The sequence below is a fragment of the Parus major genome, chromosome 1A (genome assembly GCF_001522545.3).
Source record: "Parus major isolate Abel chromosome 1A, Parus_major1.1, whole genome shotgun sequence".
NCBI lineage: Eukaryota > Metazoa > Chordata > Aves > Passeriformes > Paridae > Parus > Parus major.
The window spans coordinates 69,141,348-69,164,566 of record NC_031773.1 but is presented as its reverse complement, the minus strand read 5'-3'; the positions used below and the strand labels follow the sequence as shown (position 1 = coordinate 69,164,566).

At 39.2% G+C, this 23,219-nt stretch overlaps 1 protein-coding gene across 5 annotated transcripts in view; it reads left to right on the top strand.

Annotated features, from left to right (window-relative positions):
• Positions 1–23,219, top strand: part of ERC1 (ELKS/RAB6-interacting/CAST family member 1) — a 284,117-nt gene that overhangs the window by 114,483 nt on the left and 146,415 nt on the right. For 3 of the 5 annotated variants that reach the window (XM_015627633.3, XM_015627634.2, XM_015627638.3), the window contains 2 exons: positions 5,915–6,108; positions 15,993–16,004. In XM_015627633.3, coding sequence (XP_015483119.1) covers positions 5,915–6,108; positions 15,993–16,004 — 206 coding nt within the window. The remainder of the gene's footprint in view (positions 1–5,914; positions 6,109–15,992; positions 16,005–23,219) is intronic. The other 2 variants (XM_015627636.3, XM_015627635.3) reach the window with 1 other exon arrangement.

The window sequence follows — 23,219 nt, the reverse complement described above, 5'->3', positions numbered from 1 at the left end:
TGATCTTTAAGGACCCTTCCAACCCAAACCACCCCACTGTTCTGTGATGGTTTTTAATGTTCCATCCTGAGGATGACAATGTCAGCATCATCTCATGCAGCAGAAAGTTGGACAGGTTTTCTTTTCCCTGATCTTCCTGTACCTAAAAAAAAAATAAATTAAATTAAATTTACCTGATCTACTCCTCTCAGAGAAACTTGTGAAGATAACAGTCATTTAAAATAAAATAAACATTCAAAATTTAGGAAATGGCCAGTGTCACACAGTGTGGTCTTTCTCATTTTTTCCTTGGGAGGTCATTTGTGTAGAATTTAATAACTAAATTATTGTCTGCTGGAGTTTTGATGTTTTCAATATTGCATGACAAATGCTCCAAGATTGAGCCACAAAAATGTGATAAAGATGATAATCATCTAGAGGAATTAGAGGATAAAATACTTTTTAAATAGTAAGAAAGCACTGTGTATAAGGCAGGATACATTTACATTCTGCTTTTCCCCCTGCACAACAGGTATGATAATGCATCCTCATTTCCCACTGGTGGTGTTAAGAAGTGATTAATTGTGATTAGCATGACAGAAAGAAAACTGGGGAATTATTTCTTTTAATGTCATGTTGCAGTTCAGAACAAACACCACATACACTGAATATCCAAAAAGTGGCACTAAATGTGTGTTGATGACTTGGTTCTGTAAAACAGTGCCAGCCCTGGGCAGGTGAGTAAGGACCAGCTCAGAGGAGCCAGGTCAGGCATTAAAATTCCCTCACAAAGAGAAATGTCCTGTGGGCATTTCCCTCCTGATTTTGCACATTCTGTGCTGGGGTAAACCCAAACAGAGCAAATTGTTAATGTTTAATGACATCTGTGGGAACTTGTATCTCTCTGAAGAGATCACTTTTCCATTTTTTAATGGAATTTATTTTAAAAATTTCCATTTTTTTTTTTAAGTAATGGAAATTGCCTCTCTTGAGGTGTCTTCCTGTCTTTATGGTCCTTCATAAAGAAAATAATTTGTTTATGAATTGATTCCAACTGAACACTTGCTTATTCAGTGTCCAAAATTTGCATTTCCATTAACAAAGATTAGCCATGTAGAGATGGCAAAAAGACAGCAAATAACTCTCTGTGACACACTCAAGTTTACACAGCACATCAGAGAATTTCTTGAGCCTTTTACTTCCATTACAGCCTTTCCAAAAAGTGGGTTTTGTGCAGTTTGGGTTGTGTAGAGCCTTGGAAATAAAGGAGGAGAAAGTCTGGTTGTTTTTAAAATTTACAATTCTGTTAGAACTCATAAAGGCCCAATAGAACACAGCACAGATGTTTTATCAGTTGAATTTCTGTGGTAGGAAAAGTACAGAAGGTGGGTAAAGTGTTTGTCTTTTGCAGTAAATAATTGTAATATATTTTTGTATTTGTGTGTGCATTTACTATTTTTAGGAGACATGAGGCACCCTTGGAGGTAGGAGGGTGGATTAAAATGGGATTTCAGATTCTTGGGAACTTTTACTTCATGGCCAAAAGTTCTTGGCAACATTTGTATGTGAAATGTTAAAGTGAATTTACTGTCTCAATTCATAGGTAAAAGTAGAAAGTGTTTGCTGTGAGTTATTTGCTGTTTGATTTAGTTAATATTTCAGGCATATTGATTTGGAGTCTTGGTCATAATGTTTGGAATTTTTATTTACATTTTAGAACCTCTCAGTTAGATCTGTGCTATTGTTATGTTCCCTGTCTCTGCCACAGTTTAAGCTGTGTAAGATTATCTTACCTCTTTAAAGAGAGGTTTTTGGCACGAGAAATATCAACTTAGAAAATTCTTTTTAATGTGTTTTGTCTTCCATTCCTCCCCATCTGTAAATATTGGTTATTTCTATGAAACATTGGTCATCTTTGTTTTAGTTGTAGAGTTTGGCTTTGTCAGCTGATTTTCTGTGGAAGCAATAGAAGTTAGAGCACATTTCTATATTTCAGGAACAATCCCTCTTTCTTGTGCTCTCCAGGTACCTGCAGCAGTCACCCCATCACTTTGCACATTCCAGATGGGAAATGATGGCTAAGGGCAGGAAAGCAGAAACAAGCAGGAAAGCTGTTAAACCACCTCTGAGTTTATAGTCCCTCTTAAGAACTGGGACAGCATATCCAGAGCTGTAAACTTAAACTATTCCCCGTGCTGAACCACTTTGAATTTGAAACTGAATTCACACTGGCAATGATTAGGACTGATCAGATGAGCTTTGCTAATAAAAGCAGAGCTTAAGGAGGTGCTGCTTCCCAGCTAAAATGTGACTTTTTCTCACACAGATCGGTGCTGAATGAAAGGTGCAGGCTTGGCTGTGCTCACAAATTCACCTGATTGATGCCACAAACAGCAGGAGCACAGAGAGCTAAAGACAGGCTCAGGAGTGACAGCTGAAGGGTTTAAATAACCTCTAATCAGCTAAACTCAATGGCCCGTGGAGATGAGAAAGTGCAGTGTTCCCTTCACCCTCAGCAAGCTGCTTTTGATTTAATTGAGAAATTAATTGATATTAAATTATTTATTAATTTAAATTATTTCTTTATTTAAATTTTAATATCAAATTATTTATAATAAATTAAATTAATATTTATATTAAAATTGATAAATTGATTTAATTTTTATCCCACTTCTTTTATACATTATCACATTTGTTTGTAACTGTATTGTAATTGTATTGAAAGACAGCAGATTTGCAAAGACTGTCAGGCAGAGATGAAAGTCAAACTTACTGAAATACTCTTATAGTATCTTAATACAGGAGAAACTCTCGGTGCATTTGTCATTTTGGATGTTGATTCTGCTTCAAAAATGAAATTACTACTGATTTTGGAATCTCTGTACACCTTTGATGGGTGGGGCAAGTTGTATGTGAGGTTTTGGGGTTTTTTTTCTGAGAATATAGGAATTCATTATTTGTGTTTAGCTTTTTGGTTAAAGGAAAAAAAAAAACCAAGATGAATTATTTTGCACAGTGTTGCATTGGGAAGGCAGCCAATTTCATCTGTTCCAGATCTTGATGTGAGTTTGTGGCAAACCTCTAAATGCATTGGTTTTCTCCCTTACACAAGAAATGAATCCTGTAGGATTTTAGATCCTGTAGGATTTTAGAATGGACCAAAATCACTCAGTAACTCAGTGCAGGAAGTGGTCTCCAGTTTACAGCACATCACTTTGTGTTAGGTGGAAGTATCCAAACTTGTGTGCATTATATACAAATAACATGTGTTCTGTGTCTTAACTCAGAATTTATGTCCTGTAAATAGCCCTTTGCTTCTATAAGAACCAGACACTCTGACTTGCTGGCTAATTCTCTAGAAAGGAAAATTTATTTCCTCTTCTCAACAGAGTCTCTTGGGTTGTTGTGGAGATGCTTTTATTAGCAGAGTAAAATAAATCAGGGCTGTTCTGACAGTCAGATTGCATTAGGTCTTAGAACTTCTTTTGAATTAGTGAGTTTAACAAGCCAGGCTAACAGCCTAACTTTGCTTTCTTTTAAAAGAAGTTTCTTGATAATCTGATCATGTATTTTGGACGACTTTAAGGAGCCTGGAGGAGTATTTGTTAAAACAAACACTTTGAGATGTTGGAGACATATCTAAATCCAGTACAGAAGAACTCAGGCTCTGTCTGGTGAAATCCAGACTTTATACACAATGTCCCTCAGAAGAATACAGATGATGTGTAGGTGCCCCCAAAAACAGTATTCCCAATTCCCTCTCTTTGGGAAGGAAGGATTGCAGGGGTTTGTTTGAAATTGAAGGTGTAGTTGAAAAGGAAATGAAATCGAGTATTTCAGATTTCCTGCAGGCTGGAAATCCCAAAAAAGCATTTCAGAAACAGCCACCAAGGCTCCTTCCAAAGTCGAGTGTGTCCCCTGGTGCTCAGGGAGCTGACACACTTGTCACTCTCACTGTTGCCACATCCTCTGGAGCCTGCATCCTCTTGGCAGGGCATGAATTACACTTCCACTCGCTCTGGAGAGCCCCTTCCTTCCAAGGCTGTGGGATTTGTGCTTCTGGGGCAGTGAGGAATCTGGAAGCAGTGACATCCCTAACCCCAAAAAGCTTCCCAAAGCCTCCAGGCTGACGGGGCTGTGCTTGGGGCAGCCTCAGCCCTGGACAGGGTTTGCAGTCCTGCAGGTCAGTGGCTCTGGAGGGTCAGGGTTTGACTGGAAAGTCACTCAGAATCAGGAGCCTCCTAAATATTGCTAAATATTTAATTATTATATTAATATAAATATATATAAATTACCTGAGGAAAGGGCTCCACTCTTGCACCAGTTTTGGTTATTGGGCACTCTCACTGACATCTCCCTGGGAGACCTGGGGAGTGCCAGGCATTTTGTTCTAGGATAAAATACTGTCCAGCTCAATCAGCTTTTTCTAATTCTTTTTAAAAATAACAGCCACAACAGCTTAGACCCTCAGACAAGAGCTGCAGGGCTAAGGCCCTGGAACAAGGTCAGTCCCATTAAAAACAGGCATCAAGACGTTCCACAGCCCCAGAATATTCTGCTCCAGGAGTCTCCTGGATTCTGCTAGAATGTGGCCTTGGCTTTAAATACACTAATTAAAAACTAGACACTTCAAGGCAAAAAATGTTGGGGTCAACGAATGGATATTTTCCTCCAGTCTTATTTTACTGAATAACTAAACAGATTTAGCCAAATGTAATTTTGCTGTTTGGTTCTTTGGAAGCAGCAGCTTTCTGCCCTGAGTTTTTTACTGCTGCAGTTCTCTCCAATTACCTTTAAAAGCAACAGAGTCCTATTCTATCAGATCTAGACTTAGTGTGCTTTGGAGCAGAAGGTTGGCAGCTTGTAAAACAACTTTCCACAGCTGCACACAGAGGGAAGAACAGTCTGTAGTCTTATTTTCTGCTGTGGGTTTGTTTTGAGAAGAGCAAGGCCTTGGGTTCTGCAGGCAATCCTGATCAGCAGAACAGCTCCATCAAACTTGCTATTCACTGGAGCAATTCTGAAATAGCTTTAATTGATATCAAATTGCAGTTCAATTTGAGAGCAAGATCCTTTTTCTCTCACCCTGCCCTCAAGAGCAGAGGGGCAGGGTGAGAGGAAAAGGACAGTCCTTAGTCTGCTGGTTTAACTTCCAGCATGAATACTGCATTCCTCCTGTCTCTTACAACACTGGGAACTTCTGAAGTAGGTTTACTAATAAATTAGTGATTTTTGTAACAAACCAAACCATTGAAAAACCTCCCCAAACAATCTCTGCATTGGGACCGTGTCATCCTCAGTCCAGGTTTGTCCCAACAGCCTGATGTGGAAAATGTATTTCCTAGATAAGTAAGCAAAGCTAATTTCAGCAGTTAGCTGTACTCATTAACCCAGCTCTCACAGAACTGCCAAGGGTTGAGCACATCAGCACCATCTGTGCCAAGCTCTGACACTTTGCATATTGATCAGGCCATTAACCTGTGATTTCTTCTTCTAGGATATACAGGTTAAAATACCTTAAATAACTGAATCTATTGTCCTATCACCGTTTTAAAAGTGTATTTTAGGACCTTTTACACTCACACTTGTTTTAATTGTTTTTTTTTCTTCCAAAGAAGTTAAACTTTTTTCTCCCATTTCTGTTTCTTTCTTGATTCTGTTTCAGATTAAAAATCACGTATTTCTTTTAGGCTTAATTAAAAAAAAAACAAACAAAAAAAACCAACTAAATTTGTTTTCATTTTTTATTTTCCTGCACAGTATTTCCCCACACTTAAAACCAGCACGGGCTGTGCAATAATTAAACCAATCTCGCCATTTTGATATAGGTGCCTGGCCAGCATCCCGGAATTGTGACAGCATCACAGGTAAAGAGCAGCTGTAGAACAGCTGGAGGTGACTGAGGTGTGTTTTCTGTTGGACCTGTTTGTGGCAGGCTCACGAGGCAGCCCTGGAGGCGAGGGCCAGCCCCGAGCTGAGCGAGCACACGCAGCAGCTGGAGCGCGACGTGGCGCGGTACCGCCAGGAGTCCGGCAAGGCACAGGCCGAGGTGGATCGGCTCCTGGACATCCTCAAGGAGATGGAAAACGAGAAGAATGACAAGGACAAGAAGATAGCAGAACTGGAAAGGTGAGAGTGCTGTCAAGTCCTTAGAAGAGGACCAAAAGATGTAATTAATGTTAAATATCGGTCGTTTTTCTGGTCGTTAAATATCAGTGGTTTTTCTTGTCTTAAAAACCTTCAAGTGTCTGTTTTGGGAAAGTCTGTTTAGAGTTTTTCTGTCTTTGGTCCTTTGCTGTTATTGTTAGGAAAAGGGTGTCTTACCATGTGCTTTTTCTTCCCTGTTGACTCAAAAATAGTGCTGATGTAGGTAGAGCTAGAAAGGCAAAGCTGGAAGGGAAGGGAGAGGGGAGGAAAAGCTGCTGAAATTTTGGTGTGTTTGTAAAGCAGTTCGTTGTTTTGATACAATAAATTTTGATACAATAAATATTATGATACAATAATATTTTGATACAATAAATAATTGATACAATTGTGAAAGCATTGCTTTCACAAAAACAAATAAGAAAAATGCCTTTTCAGCACTTCTGATACTAATTACTCAGATTCTTCTGACAAGTGGCTTCATAATACAGTTACTGGTAGGGACACAGTTAACTTTGGCCCAAGTCAAGCCTGATGAGCAGATTTGCTTTTGTCCAAGCAAAACTTCATTCAGCACTTTTCAACATTTTCCATCTTTCTCTTGGAGCCAGGAGAATCAAAACTGTAATGTCCCAAGGGAAAATAATAATTAATTATGATTCCATATTTGTATCACAAATATAAGTAAAAGATCTTGGGAAAGACCTGAATTAGATTCTGTGTTCTGTCATTTTCTCATCTTGCAGTGGGCCAAGGGCAAATTTCTGGGCAGTAATACCTGTTTGGGGTTTTTTGTTTACTTTACCATTCCCAATGAAAAAAATCACTAACTTGGAGCAGCAAAATGGAAATTTGGTTATTCCCATTTGCCTTGTGCCAGAATAGTCTTTCTAATTCCTGTCTTTTCACTATTTAACTATACAATTTAGTCTCAGGAGGACTAGGGCAGCTAAGTGGAGAACATTTCAGGTTCTGCAATCAGTGGCTATTTTTCATGGCTTGCTGATTGTCAAATTATGGGCTCCTCTGAATGATTTGAAAAACTCTTTTCTAAGGAATCCATTCTCTTTTCCCTGAAATGTACAGAGCTCTGGAACATTTCAGCTTGCCAGCTGGGCTTCTTCTCTCTTTGTGACTGTAAGCCACTCCCTGTTAGTTTTCTTTAACCAAAATTCTTTGTACCTATGACATAAGCTCAAACACCCAGAAGTGAGGATATATTCTTTTTAAATGTCTTCCCTTTTCTCCTAAGTGATGCATTATTCAGCCTGTTGGTACCTAATGTAATCAGCAGAAGATTCAGGCTGCTATTGTTGAGTAAAGCTACAAGTCATTCATCTGTGTGAGTTTTTTTCAGTCCTGTTGGGGAAGGTGGGACATCCCCCATGTCATCCTCTTTAGGGCAGGCAAGTTGGCCAGGGAACAGGTACAAGCTATTCTCTTACTTCTATCAGAAATAACATAGAAGATAACAAAGAAATACATTCATAGTGCCTTAATGTGTTTTTTTTTTTCTTTGTGGAGAAGTAACTACTGTTTTGGAAAAGAAAATCAGAAATATGCATCCTTCCTCAGCCTGATTCCTAGAGGAGATTGAAATGGCAGGAAGAGAATTCTCTCACAGATGCTTTTAATGCAAGCTGACTTTTTTATTACATTAGCATTAGGAACTAATAATGATTTGACTTGCAGCTTCAAAAAATGAGTAGACACAAGTGTCCTATAAACAAAGAAATTTATAGTCTACAAAGGAAAAATAACAAGGAAGAGAAATTAGGATGAGTCTCCTCTTTTATAGATAGAAATGATTGCACCATCTTCAAGGAGTTAGAAAGCAAGTTTTTCCTTGGAAAAAATGCATTTCAAGACATCTACAAAGCAGTTCTTGTTTGTCCTGTTTGTAGTTTCTTGATGTTTCAGTCACAGATTAAAGTCTTACAATGAAAGCATAAAACCCCCCAAATTCCATAACAATTTGGGAAATACTTTGACTATTCATTTTTATCCATTCCTTCTCACCACTTGATCTTCTGTCTTACAAAAAATTGAGTGGTCCTCATCTCATTTCAACTTATCTTTTCTACCAGCACTGAGGTAAGACAGAATATGTTTTATTTCTAGTAATTAGAATAGGTATTTTGACCATATAAAGAAAAGACTGCTTTTGTTATTGTGTGGCTGCCAGCAGCTGAATAAATCAAGGGGAGGAGAAAAATCTAAAACTATTCATGAGTGGAAATGGAAAAAGTCTTCATGATCTAAAGATCTAATCTGTTAGTGTGGTGAATTAGCCAGGTTATCAACACCTGAAGTGATTTTTCAGGCAGAACTGTAATTTAAACACATCACTGGAGAAGGAAATAGAAACTTCCAGATACTTTATGGTGAGGTTTTGACTGGTGATTTCTCTTTTTCTGAATAATTGTTGGAATTTCTCTTTGACCTTAGTTGTTTTTAACTGCTCCCCCAAACAATTATTCCCTGAAAGCTTGCTTTCTTCTTGTGAGTTTTTGCACAAAGCAGAGACTTCATCATGCCTGTTTCACATATAGGTTGGTCCTCTTTTTATCTACAATGCTTGTTTATAAAATATTCTTTCATGGCTGAACCTGTATATCCAGGCATGTTAAATTCGTGTTTTAGAGCTAGAAGAGTCTTGGTTTCCAGGAGAATAAAAATAGGCAATATTCTCTTTTAAAATCTTTCCTAAGCTGTGGTCCATGCAGAGCAAGCTAGAAATTATCTTGACTTCTACTGCTTCTCCAGCTGATCAAACTCTTGTGCAAAGAGGAGCTTTAGTGCCTGCAGAAGCAATTGTCAGTGATCTGAACAGCAAATATTGCTGTGCCTGACATGGACAGTCAGTGTTCCACTGCAGCAAGGTGAGAGGTGACATCCAGAGACTCAGGGTACTGAAACAAATGGGATTTTTCCAAAGAGAGTCTCCCTTCCCTGTGGATTTCCCTTTTGCCAGCTCTCTGGGACAGCTGCACCGTGTGCTGGCAGGGGCAGGAGGTGGCACCACACTTTCATCCACACAAGAGATGTGTCACCTGCTGGGGAGGTGGGCACAGAGGGACACAGAAAAAGACAGTAGGGAGAGGAAGATGAAATTAAAAGCAGAAAACTGTTCTTTTAACCTTTTCAGTGCAGGCAAAGCTGCCTTGTGCTGAAGTTAACAAGAAGGGAAATGCTTCCACGCTTCAGTAGCAGTTACTGAGTGGGAGACATCACTTTTCAGATGAAAGATACTAAAAAAAAAGTGTTAAGTATTGTGCATGCTATGCAAAAGTTCTAAAATATAAAGTCAACACAAGCTTGAAAGCACGAGCTCATTGGTATATATATTCTCTGGGGGGAGGATTTTGCTTTTTCTTTTGGGAAGGTGGGCTCTGATTCCACATTTCTTCTGTGGGTGAGCAGCCCCATAGGTTTTGTTCCTGTCCCCTGAGGTGGTGGTGTAACTGTCTGGTTATTCACTTCCTTTGTAACTAACTGTTTGCTTTTTGTATTGCCATTCCATAACCTCCTGTCTCTCTGTAACTTTTCACTCTGTGTTCTGTTTCCTCCCTTGCTGTTCCCTCCCCTGTCCCACGGCTGCCCCGAGCTGTGTGGTTCTGTTTGGTTTTGTGGGGGTGTTTGTCAGGAATCACAGCTCCCCCAAGCTGCCCCCTCCCTGCCAGGTGCACCTGGGGGGGTTTGTGTGGGACCTCCTGGGAAAGTGAGTGTCCTCCAGGCTGCTGTGTCCTCCTCTGGGCTGGAATGTGGCCATGCTGCTGCTGCTGTGTGGGGCTGCTGCCACGCTGCTTCTCCCCAGCCCAGACAGGACCTGCTCGTCAGGCTGCTTGTGACCACTCCAGAGGAGCCTGCCTGCTGCTCTCCCTGATTCCAACCCTACAGAAGCTAGTTAATCCCAATTCTCCTGCTGTGTTTTACCTTTGGTCCTAATCTCTTGCTACCAGTTCTGCCTGAGCCAGCTAAAACCCAGTGTTCTCCAAGTGCTCTAAAAGGTGTCATTGACAGAGGTCAGTACTGACTTATTATTGAGTTTTATTGTGATGACAATCCTGTAATAACAAACAAACAAAAGGTAATGCTCCTTATCTGGGACATGGCCATCACAACCTTCAGAGTAGTTTGTAGAAAGCTCTGTTGGAAAGCAAATCAGAGCTGGCTCTGTACTCTGGAGGTGGATGAAGAATATCTGTGTCTGTGTCTGCAGAAGCCAGCACTGAGTGAGTACACATGGAACTCCTGGTTCAGCTGCAGGCTGAAAATTGATTTTCATTTGCCACACTCACTATATAAGACAGGTAGGTCTTGTGAGGACACAGGGCTTTTTTCCTGAAGGAAACTGTCCTTTGGGAGCAAAGGAAGACAGCACTCAGCTGTGGAATACCAGCAGTCCTGTTTAGGACAGCTGGAATTAGTGGCTATTTTAAGAAAGAGAATTTAGAGAGCTTCCCTGAAAAGAATTTAAGGATGCCCTTTTCAAGAAGCCTTCCAACTTTTGATTTGTAGAAGCCAAAAGGTATACCTCTCATCTTAAATATTTCTTCTCAACAGTAAATAAAAGATTAAAAAAAACATTGGGAGATCTCAAAAATGAGAAATGAAAAATGCTGAAAAATGTGAACAGCAGAATGCAGCATCCCATTTTGTCTGTCTTTGAGACAGATATATTTGTGTAGTGTTCTGTGAAGGATAGAAGGAGAGAGAAATTAGCTGTATTTTCCATCAGCTTTACAGTTTCCTAGAATAGTGTAAAGGAAACTGTACTAGTAAATTATGCCCTAAGTTAAGTCAGCAGTTTGAAGCTGAAATACTTTCAAACTGCTACTCAAATCTTGGAATAATTGTCTTTGGTTTTCAAGTTTGTTGTTTCTGTGAGTTTTTACATAGTTTTTTAGAGCATTCCTAAGCAAGAACCACATCAAGGCATATTAATAATTTAAAGATATGTTGTCAAATTTAAAGAAAGGTGTTTAAAAAGTCATAATCATCACTGCTAAAGTTAACCTTGAGAGATGGTATAGCTGTAATTCTGTATTGTCTTAACTGATTATAGTCCTCCAAAAATAAACTGAACTCTGATTCAGGCATTGGGAAACCTGAAACAATTTAATATTATTTTAAAATATTATTTTAAAAGACTTCAATCCATTTTGCTGCCATAAAACATAACAGCAAATCAAATATATTTATCTTATAGTTGCATGGCATTATTACAAGGCAGAATCTGTTGTGTTTTTCATCCACTTCAAAAATCTGTAGCTTAAGTGAACGTTAAAATTCTAAGGTGAATCACTCAAAACTTAAGATATTCTGAAATGAAGATTGCTTTATAATTTTAATTCGCATTTTATGTGAAACAATACAATTTTTAACCATATATGAACAAACTTTTTCCATAAAAGTGCTGCCTCTTGTGAAGGACACAGCTGAAATTCTTCCCCAAAATCCCCAGTTAGGTTGAACCTGTCATGGGAAATAGCAGCACAACTTTTGAACATTTGGCAGCAAGTGAGGACAGGGTTTTGTAATGGAAAGAAGTGATCAGGCCCACAGTTAGTCCAGCTCCACCTCTGAGCACACAGATCTGTTGAATATTAAGATTTTCATCATTTCCAAGCTAGGAAAGGAAGAAGTAATTTCTTTCTTCTCAGCCTTGCTGTATACAAGATCAGCATTTCACCTCAAGTCCCCTATCAAGTTTCACAGGGGGAAAACAAAAAGCATTTCATATGAACATGACTTCTTGGAGCAGATAGGAATAAAAAATGCAGGCACATTTGTTTACAGGTATTTAACTGCAGACACCTGAAAGTGTGCTGACTTTTGCCCCCTGGAATCAGCCTTGTTAAAGGGCCTTAGGAGCAGAGTCAGACTCACTAATTGCTTTTGAAACCTACTTATAAGGAGGAAAAGAGACACAGAGACACTGCCAGTAATTGCAAATCCATCTGTAGAGAGCAGCAGATAAAAACCCCACCACAGTGATTTTATGGTGACTCCTCAGTCCATCCCCACCTTGGATTTGTTCTTTATTTAGCTCTCCTTTATTTCCCATTCTTTCCCTCCTCCTGTGTTTTGGGAGAAGCTGCAATTTGTGATATTGCAGTTCTAAAACAGAAGGTCAGAGAGCCCCAGGTGTGGTGAGCAGTGGGGATGGAGGAGCTGCCACCCACACCTGGTGTTCCCTCCCTGTCCCAGCAGCCCAGGACTGTCCTACCCTGTCCTGCACAGAGATTCCATGGATTCCATGGCACTGAGAGCACACCAGCAAATTGGCAAACTTCAGCACTGGGCTGGCTCAAAACATGGTTTGTCTGCTGATCTGAGACTGAGGGTCTGACCTTGCACCCTCCAGGAAGGACCCTGCACTAGAGGAATGCCAGAAATGAGAAGCACTGATTGTCAGCTTTCTTCAAGGCTTCTTTTCCTCCACATTTTCTGTAGTGCTTGTTTTTATCATTAAATCAAGGTGGCTTTCCAGCACTCCCTCTCATGTCTATTATCTGTGAAGAGTGTAGGAGTTGTCATCTGCCTTACATTGTAACAATAATGGATTTTATTTAGCAGATGTCTCCTAATCCAGCTGTTAGATCAGCAGAGTGTACGAGCTGTGATCTAATTAAAATAATTATAAACGTGAGGAGAAAGTGCATCAGGTAAATAATGAGCCTAGTCTGCATTTCAGTTTCATTGTTACCTGCCTTTATTACATCCTTTCAAAAGCTGTTCTGTAGCTTTATTTCACTCAACTCAACCATACTCACAACCTCCTGTGAAAGGAGCAGAAAAAACCCCACCAAAACTGTCTTTTATACAACTGATACAGTAAAAATAAAGGTGTCAGGTCCTGGCAGTGTCTAGGAGTACAGAAAGAACAAAGGGAACATGCAGTAATTGCCAGTGAAATAGGAATTTTAGTGCTCCATTGTGGCCATCTGTGGCTGGGTTTGTGCTCTTAGGCCCATGCATACATGTGTGCATGATGCATACACAAACCTTCTGTCTCTGCCTTCCATCTCTTCCCTAGCCCTCTAAATACCAAGCTAGAAAAGAGACCAGCCATCATCCTTTGTATCAAGAGAACATTTCCAAAGGGGTAAACACAAATAGCCTTTCTGCTCTGACAGACACAAGGAGGATCAAATGCCTGTTGTTCCCTGTCAGATTGCTTTGAAGGAGTGACAGAGTAATAAATACACACAATCACTCACTGGCAGACAAGGGGAATTCAAAAATTGACTGAAAACCATTACATAAACTCCATCCTAAGCACATCTCAGACAAATGCAGCAGGCTCATTCCACTCCCTATAATACACAAGTGTGTGGAAAAAAATTGTAGCTGGAATAACCAACAGCTTTGGTTAAAATACAGATTTCTTAATTAAAATGCTTAAGGTTTTTTTTGATCCTCACCCAGTGATCAGATTCAAGTCAAGCTTTAAAGTTCAGGAGATGTATTTTCAAGGAGAGTGTGTTTCTGTGAGCCTGCCAGCTGGCATTACCTGGCTCTGCTGTCCCTGTGAGTGTTGCTGGGGCTGGATTTTGGGAGGAATGCTGCAGTTGTGCTCTTGCTGGAAGGGAAAGGTGCAAGTAGAAGTTGTGATTCTGCTCTGTGACCAGCATGTGTGGTGTGTCCTGCTTGCTTGGGGCTGCTGCCTGCTGTGCTCCTGTTCAGTTTCACTGATGTAGCCCATGAGCTCCAGCCCCAGCCCATGGCAGATCTCCATTTACCTCCCAGGAGCTGACACTTGCAGGTGTCTGCCTTGCTTTTAGTTGGAGTCATAACACACTTACAGAGCTTTATTTTCTAATTTAAATGTGCTTTCACACATAGTCCTTATTTTTGTTTGGGTAAATATTATGGTAATTCTAAAAATCCACACTTCTGGAAAATACTTCTGTAACAAAAGCTTGGAAAAGGGGCCAGCAATTACACAAAATGTATTTTTCTTTGGAAGAAGGAATTATTCCACAACAAAAGGGAGATGTAGCAATAATTATTCTGTTTAAAACCCATGCAGCTGGTTAAATAATACTTCAGTATCACCCAGAAAATTGCAAGTGACCTCAGCATAGTGCTGTACATACTGTACTGCCTTCATCCTGTGCCAGCAAAAGATGCTACCTTTAACAGCAGCTGGAAGAACTGTATGGTTCATTTAAACCCCCCTGGGCTGTTCTGAGTTGTGGCCTGTATGTTTTTCACTGTTAAACTGAAGGAACAATATCACATCATTACAACACAACCAAAGGATCCCCAGAACACAAAATGAGAAGTCCTACATTTTTCCCCTTAACATATTTATTCCCATATTTAACCAATTTTTTATTTTCACATTTTTTTTTTCCTCTTGTTAAATCTGTTTGCAGTCTTGGATTTCAGTCAGAATTGTTACTTACACATTTTTCTTTATGAATTAACCAAGGCTTTTGGAACCTTATAAGTTACTTCAAGATCAAACGCTGAGATGTGGTATTTGCATTTTACAAGTCTCATCTTTCCCCAAATCCCCAAATAATAAAGCCTTTACAACAGCTGTCCTTGAAGAGCTGGATTTGAGGAATGCTGGTTCAGAAGCCAAAGAAAAGTACCTTTGCACTGGTTAATCTGTTACAGACCAACAACAGCTGCTTGTACAAATTCAACACCCTGCACGGTTGGTAGTAAAATTGATGCCATAAATAAGGACTTCAAATTTCATTTACATGCCTCCATATACCAAGAGTAATAAAGAATACAGCAGTTAGCCTGTCCTATAGAAATATTTTTATCCAGCCTGTATCCTTCCTTTGTAGAGTGAAATTTTGCCATGGGAGAAGTACAACAAAGGTTGTAAAATCCAAATTGCTACTTTGGACAGAAGGACATTTCCTTTGCCTCTCTTCTATTGACTGAAAAAGCATGAAATTTAAAACCAGATTGAAAAGATGTGTATTTATGGCTCCTTGGTGCCTTACCTTGCTGTTATCAGTGAAATTGACAGCAGATGCCTATGAAAGATACAGGAGACATTTGGGAAAAAAAGCAATAATGAACCTATGGGACCTCCTGCTCTACAGGGGACTCCAGCATTTTGTCTTGGTCAGTTCTGCTGTTGAACAATGTTGGAGAGAACTGTCAAAAATTACCTGTTTGGTCATTATTGTTTTTAGATTGCACCTGGTACAGGAGGATGATGTGGCAGGAAGAAGAGGCAGCTGATTTTTTTGTTTCTCTTTGGATGGGGTGACTTCAGTGTCAAAATTAAGAAAGATGAGCTTTTAGCTTTGACAAGTCTTCAGGTCTCGAGGACTTTACTCAGAGGTTGGGGTTTTTCTCCTTTCTGTTCAGTCCCTTTAGACAAGTTGGGATCATCTGCAGGAAAAGTGAAAAAATTGCTTGTCTTGCTCATGGAGAGAAAATAAGCCCTTAGATGATGTTGTAAAGGAAGACAATAGGTTTCATCTCAGATTGTCAAACTCTGTATTTTCAAAATGTTCATTAGAATTCTGGAAGAAGAGTACTTGCTAATGATGTGATGTAAATCCAGAGTTTTCTTGTAAGATGGCTTATTTTCTTTTTCCAAGAACTTTTAAGTATTGGAGATCATTTTCTCTACAGAAAGTTGCCTCTAGTTGAAATGGTGTAATCTAATCTAAAAGTCCTTTTTTCTCTTATTTTTTTTTTTAGATGTCTATAAAACATGCAGCTCTGTGTTTGTGAATGATTGTGTGTGTCTGTGTGTCATTACCTGATTTATATCTGCTTGTTTTGTCCTTTATTCTTGAACTGCTTTATCTCTGGACTCTGTTTTCACAAACTCTAACTCTTTCTCTTTCGCATCTCCTTCCTGGATTTGCTGCTCCCTTCAGCCTCACCTCAAGGTCAGTATCCACTTTTGAAAAGGTGTTTATAAGACTGTCTATTCAGCTAAAACTGAGATCTTACAGAAGATTGCACATCCAATTACATGATTGCAAAATAAAAGATCAGAGGATCGGTTAAGTCTGTGTAGGAGGATGGGTTGAATAGGGTGCATGTTTAGAAGGAAAGAATTTATATCAAACCATTGTAAATCAATGCTGTTGTGCACTGGCAGGAAGGGGGAAGGCTAACCAATGAAGTTTTTAAAGGGAAAAAAACCTACAGGAACAGGAAGCTGGAGCAGGACAGTTTAAATGTCACTGGTTTTATCTGTTCCTTTGAGGAGAGATTGGCCATTGGCCACGTGCTGTGATACACACACATGTTATGGAGTGAAGAAGTAGCTCCTCTGAAATACTGCTTGTAGAAACTTTAACTGCTGGATCTTTATCATTGCAGCTGAAACCTTGCAGTGGTGCTGCAGAACTGCTTCTGGTGCTGGGAATAAAGCACCAAGGGCTGAGGGTCAAAGATAAGTGAATTAGCAAGAGGATGAATTTGTGAAGACACAAAGTGATAAACCACTGAAAAGAATTTCAGCCATGGCTTTTTTTCCCTGTTTTTATATTTAAAAAGCAGTTGCAAACCACAGATTTTGGGATTTCAATAGAGTAGCTCGGAGTAAACGTCTGTGGCCTAAATAATACAAGTAAAAGCACATTATTTAATGACTCTCAATTGCCTTTGAGAGCTCTGCAACCATGCTGGATTTTAGTCTTTGCTGATAAAGTCTGTTGGTAGAAACCATCCTGAGGAAGGAACGATCATAATTGCTCCAGGCAGCGTCTTTGCCCAGCCAGCCACTCCTTAATGCCTGAAACTCTGAGTTACCAACCAACACCTGGCTTTGCTGTTGATGGTTGGCACTGAAGAAGGTGCTGCTGGCAGGAATCCCGTGGTGCTGGGGTGCTGCTGACACCTCTGAATCGTGTCAGTGTCCTGACCTTGGTTTGGCGTGGGCGCCGCGCTCGCGGCCCCGCTGCGCGCTTTCCTTCCTCCCACAAAAATGGGATGTTAATCCTGTTGTTGTCATCCATCAATACCTTCCTCACTCAGTGGGTCACACTGGCACACTTGTAATTACTGGGGAGAGGAGATCTGGCCTTGAATGACCCCTCCAGATCCCAAAAACACGAGTGGAGGAAGCTTTTGGTGCCCTGGGAGTGTTTTCCTCTGGAATAAGCGCTGTGCCTCTTGCTCGAGCTCTGTGAGCAGCCTTCATTCTCCTGCTGCAGCACAGGAGCAGCTTGGGCTGCTTTGGATGGTGAAGATGTTCAATTGTAAATGTTGAATTGAAAATGTAAATGTTGTGACTTCAGTCCCTGTGGCTGCAGGGTTTAATCAGTTCCTGTGCTGAATTAACAATGAACAATTTCAGGGTGCTGCTTGGTTGTGGTATTTCTGGGACCTGGCGTGGTTTCTCTTTTCACAAATAATGTAACCACAACTTTAATTTCTCACATTTAAAGCACAATGTAAAATTTGGCTAGAGAAGATCTGGCTGTGATTTGAGGTGACCAAGTGTTAGGAGCAGGAACTTGGAAGAGTTTTCTGAGGTGTTAAAGAGATTGTCCATTCTGTCCTCACAGTTTCTTACTCGGTTTATTGATTATTTTGGATTACTTTTTTTTCCCATTTTTAAAATGATGATGGTTAGTTGCTGAGGTTTTCATTTATTTGTTGAAATAAATCAAGAGTGTAAGGAAATAGGTGGAATGACTGCTCCTGGAACTACAAAATCTCTGCTGGCCAGAAACAAATAAAAAGATTCTCCTCAGGGCAAACAGGAAAATTACAGTGGATGAAGTACTCTGGTTTCTTTCCTAAGCATTTCAGACTTTGTCTAATTACTATTGACTGCAACATATGAAGAGATAGCTGTTTTGTGAAGTTACAGGCTACCTTGGAAGCTACTACAGGAGTCATAACTTCATTTTTCTGTGAATGATGTCAAGCCGTTTTTTCAGACATCAAAGCAAATGTGTCTCCTGGGAAAGAACTGAATATGTGAAAAGAGTGTTAGGTATGTCTGTCCTCTAACAGGAAGAAATCCTCTGAATTATTTCTGTTCTCATCAAGAGCAGCTTTGGTTATATTAATTCCATAATTAATGAATTAGTTAATAATCCACATCAGTGTTTGGTTGCACTCAGTGCTGACTCACAGTGAATAAAATTGTTGTGGAAAGCACGGTGATTAAAGCAGTTTGCTGTGAGAAGGTTTTTGCTGAGCATCTCTGCTGGTGACAGCTTCCCAAAAAGAACTCCCCAGTGCTGGCTGAGTTCAAGAGGAACAAGCCAAATAACACTGCACTGCTGTCATTACCTGCAGCAGGGAAACAAAACAGAAAAAATGCCATAAATTCATGTGTTCACGTTCTTCTAAGCTGTTCTTCTGAATATGTGTCATGAAAGTTGAGATAGATAAAGATGAAAAGACTGGCAATCATGTGAGCAGCTGGATACTTTTCAAGGGAAGAAATAATGCAGAAATAATATAAAATATATATATATAATAAAAATATAGAATAAAAAATGCAAAAATAAGACTTTCCATCCCCAAACTAGGTAACAAACAGCTTAACAGGACAGGAGATATCCCACAGCAGGCTTGTCTTTAAGTGTTCTTGCTTTCTACTCTCCCATTTTCTCTTAGTTTAAATCACATAATTGATTGTACTGTCTGCCATATTTTAAAGCAAGTCATCCAGTTCTTAGAAGAACATTTTCTGGATTTTTTGGTATACTGGGGAGAACTTGACACTGTAGGAAGTTTCTAATGAAATCCTGTAAACCTTATTTCCACAAGCCAAGTGGTTTGGTGATTAGAGGAGTACAGGCTGGTGGCGTGAATCCAGGTAAAAGTCTGCTAAGAGTGCCCACATAAAATTAAATGTCAGTGTAGCAACTCAAGTGTAGCCTTATAAAATCAAAGTAAAAACAAAATACTAAATCTGAGGGGATTATTTCAGCCTTTTTTCCAGAGTCCTAAACATATATTAAACAGAACAAGTCTAACCACCAAAGAAATATTTAAAATATCATCCTTCTATAACAAAATAACAGATAATAGTGCATAAAATATTCAGCAAGTACAGGAAACTCAGGGTGCTATTCTGTCTCGTTAGGGACTTTTTGATTTGGGTTATTTTTCCCTTTGAACTGAAGATTGAGAGAGGGAAGCAGTTTTTCTCTTGTTCTGTCTCAGTTGTTTATTTTTTCTTATCAGCATCACAAGGTACAAGGAGCTGTGTGCACTATGATAGAGAAGGGGTAAAATGGCCAACAAAGATCCTCTTCAAGGTCTTTTATATGTCCATTTACCCAATTAACAGGTGCCAACTGAATTATTTTTATTAGTGACCCAATGACCCAACACCTGTGTGCTGCACTGTGACATTTTTTACCCAATCACCTACTACTACCCAAAAACCCCAAGGAGAAGAAGATGAAGAAGAAAGAAGAAGGACAAGAGACAACACCCTAAATCCTCCATCTTGTCTCCTGTTCTCTAAACTACTTTTTCACCCAGTGATTTAAGAAACTTCCTAATCTACACACTTACACTTTTAGCTTTTTTCATCTAACTTTAACATTTGTTTTCATGTTTCACCATGAAAACATACTCAGGAATTTCATATGATATGAAATTCAGTGTTTTTCTAGATCTTATAACTAAGTATCAGAGACAAGGGCACACACTCTGTATCCCAGACCCCAGCACTATTCCATAGTCCTTTTTAAGAGGCAGAAAGCAGCAGAGCACTCAGAGGCAGGTGTGTGGTACCTGTGGGCTCTCACTGCTCTGGAAATTCCTCTGCACACTGACAGGAGCTGACAGCAGGGCAGGAGAAGTTCCTCTCCTTCCTTCTCCAGTTTCAGACCTCCAGAAGGCTCCAGGTTCTCCCTGTGCCACAATTTTGGTCATTAACCGTGCCAGGAAGTGATAAAAATTACAAGTGTGTTGAGTCAGCAGCGGTTTTAGCTCAGCAGAGACAGAAATGTTGTCTTCAAAGAAATTTCCACTTCAATTTCCTTGGCTGTCTCCAAAAAGCAGTAATCTGTAGTAGTTGTTTTCTATTCAGTATATGTTTCCTGTAATTCTACTTAGAGTAAAAAGGGCTTTGTGGAAATATTGACACTAAGAAATACTCTTTTTTGTTTTTAGAGTTATCTGATTCTTGTAAGTGAGGAGAAATAAGGCATCTTAGAGATGACAGTGGGGAAGGGAAACAATGAAGGCATCAGGTGGTGATGAGTAGGTCACAAAATAGAACTGTGACTTCCTTAAAAGAATTCATTGGTGTAGCCTTTCAAATTTTCTTTATATACAGTGATTTTCAGAGCTTTCCTCATCTATCTGCAGTGGAATCTGCACCTTTCCTGTCAAAGGTCCTCTCTTCTTGCCTCATTTGACTGCAAAATTAAGCAAAATTATTCACAGCTGTACATCATCTCAGAATTCTCAGTTTTCTGTGGTCTGATTAATTTCCTACTACCTGCTGAAATTAATTTAATTATGGGAAAAAACAACCAGGCGTTTTTCTCTTGGTGTTATTCCTTTGTTTTCAGCACACAAATTCACAAAATGTTCAGGTTTCCAGAGGGATTTTGCACTGAGGTAGCACTGGAAAGACAAATGACATGGCACTAGGGAGGATTTGTGTGTGTGTCTCACTATGCTGGGAATTTTGAACAGGTCTGAGTCAAATACTCTGAGAAGAGAAATCCTTCCCAATTTCCTATTTTTTCAGAAAAAAACACATTTATGACCAAAAGGTGGGCTTTTTCCCATATTATTTGAAACATCAAAAGATGACATTATTTCTAGAAGACATTTTAAAATATGTCTTAATCTTCCTGTATCCCAAAGCTAACAAATGACATAGCATGTCATCATCAGAAGATTAAATGAAATGATCACTCAAACTTCATGCAACATTAAACATTTTGTCTAACCCATATGTGTCCTATCAAGTTTAGTCTAAGGAATAAAACCTGAAGGTTATTTTCCCTCTTTAATGGAGAGGGAAATTCCTTGCAAAATTTTATCCCCCCAAATGGCCAGATTTTTATTTCTGTTCAAATTCTAAAAGCCAGGCACTGAATGTGTATATCTATGGCAGAGGATTCCATAAGTGACAGAAGCACCAGCTTTAACAGGCCCTGCACTCAGCAATAATATGATATTAATGTAATAATATGATATTTACAGAGAATGCAGTCAGGCAGGACTTTTTAAAAAGTTGCTGAAAAGGATGAGCAGCTCAGTATCTGCTTTTCCTCCATTTTTCCTGGTAAAAGACTCCTTTCAGGTTCCTGAATGTAATGTGAAGTGTGCAGGAGTGAATCATTACACAAGGTGTGCCTCAGATGCTCAAACCCTCCTGTTTCAGGTGTCCCTTCCCCTGCTTCCCTTCCCATTTGAGGCCATTACTGCACTGGTCACTTATCTCACATTTTCCATCCTCATTCCTGTGGAACCAGCATCTCTAACAGGCCTGTGCATCACCTCTGCAAATAATTCCTCATCTTTTGCAGGAAAAATATGTTAGATAAGCAGAGATATTTATTGCAGTCATACAGTTTATAGATTTCAGTGAACAGTTCTATTGCTATCAGTTAATTGGAAATCATTCTTAATCTCTTTACTGTAAAATGAAAACAAAATTTCTTACCCATGAAATCCCAAGTAGGCTATTAGAGATACTGCAAGATAAAAACATGCTTAACATTCTTAGGCTAAAATTAAATTAGAAAGCTCTTTTTTTCCCCCTTTTCTGTTCCATGGCTCTGTTCCATTTCATTGTTTTTGCAGGGTGGTGTGTTCAAGTATTCCCTCCTCTGCAGAAGACAATAGAGGGCCCTTTCATACTGGAATATTCAGCTTTTCTAGATACTCTTCTTGAGGTACCCCAGGCAATTCTGACAGATTTAATCAAGCTCTCAGTAACTTACTTAATTTCCTGCTTATCCAGCAGATAGCCCATTCTCCTTAATTAAAAGAAATGGGTTTTTTTTTCACTTCCTTAGAGAACCAAGTATTTCCAGTTGTCACTTTCTGTCCCTGGCTGAGTAATTAACTCCCATCTCCAGGGGGTAAAGTGCCTCCTATCCCTTTAGTGACCCAGCACTCCTGTCTTGTAAAGTGCTTTTAATTTTTTCAATTCCTTTCTATCTATTTACAATACTGAACAGATCTGATAGGAACTGCCATCACAAATGTTGGTAATTTTGGAATGATTCACTTCCAGCTTCCTTCCTCCAGGCACTTTGGAATGAACTTTACCATTACAAGTGACTTAATTCTTTTTATACAAATCCAAAAGTGACCAAGAATTACAAACTTGACTGGCAAAATGTTCTCTGGAAATGCACATCTGATTTATTGAAAATTCCAGAGAGGAAAGAGTGTGTTGTGTGTTTTCTTCTGCATCTTGGAATAGTTCCTTGAATTAAAGGTAGGGAAATTTTATTTCTAAGTAGAAAGGGACTCAAAAGCTCCTCTTGTCTTTCTTTTTCCTGTTTTGACCAGGAAATAATAGCCTCATCAATATGAATTAGACTTTCAATGCTGTTTACATCTCTCAACCTCCAATGTATATCTTCATATAAAAAGAGAGATGATTTATAGAAAATATATTATATTTTTGTTAGCAATATTCTTCTTGACAAGAAAGGCTGTTGTTTGCTGATATTTCCTGATGGTTAGGAGTGTTCCCCAATGTCTTGGAAAATCATTTCATTGCAGGGAAGCAGAAAATCTCTCAGTGACATCTTGCATCAAGGCAGTTGCCCTGCCAGGGGGATCAGCTCAATTAAAATCTTAATTTTGCCTCATTTGTCTCAAGGTCACCAAATAAAAAGTGGTTCACTGGAGTAGTGTAATTGCCTAGATAAAGAATATCTCTGTCTGAGTCCACACTCCAAAGTAGAGCTAATTTAATTAGCCAACCTTCTGATCTCTGAGGGTATCAGTGGGAGCAAATTTCAGATATCTGACACATGGGGCACCTCGTCACTGGAGGTTTCTTTTAATGTGCTCCTTCATCATACATTGAAAATTAAAGTATGTATTCATAATACTCATGGACATACTTGTTCTGTATCAGATCCATGTAATTATATCAGATTTTTATTTGGGCTATTTATTTATAAATAAATATCTTAAAATAT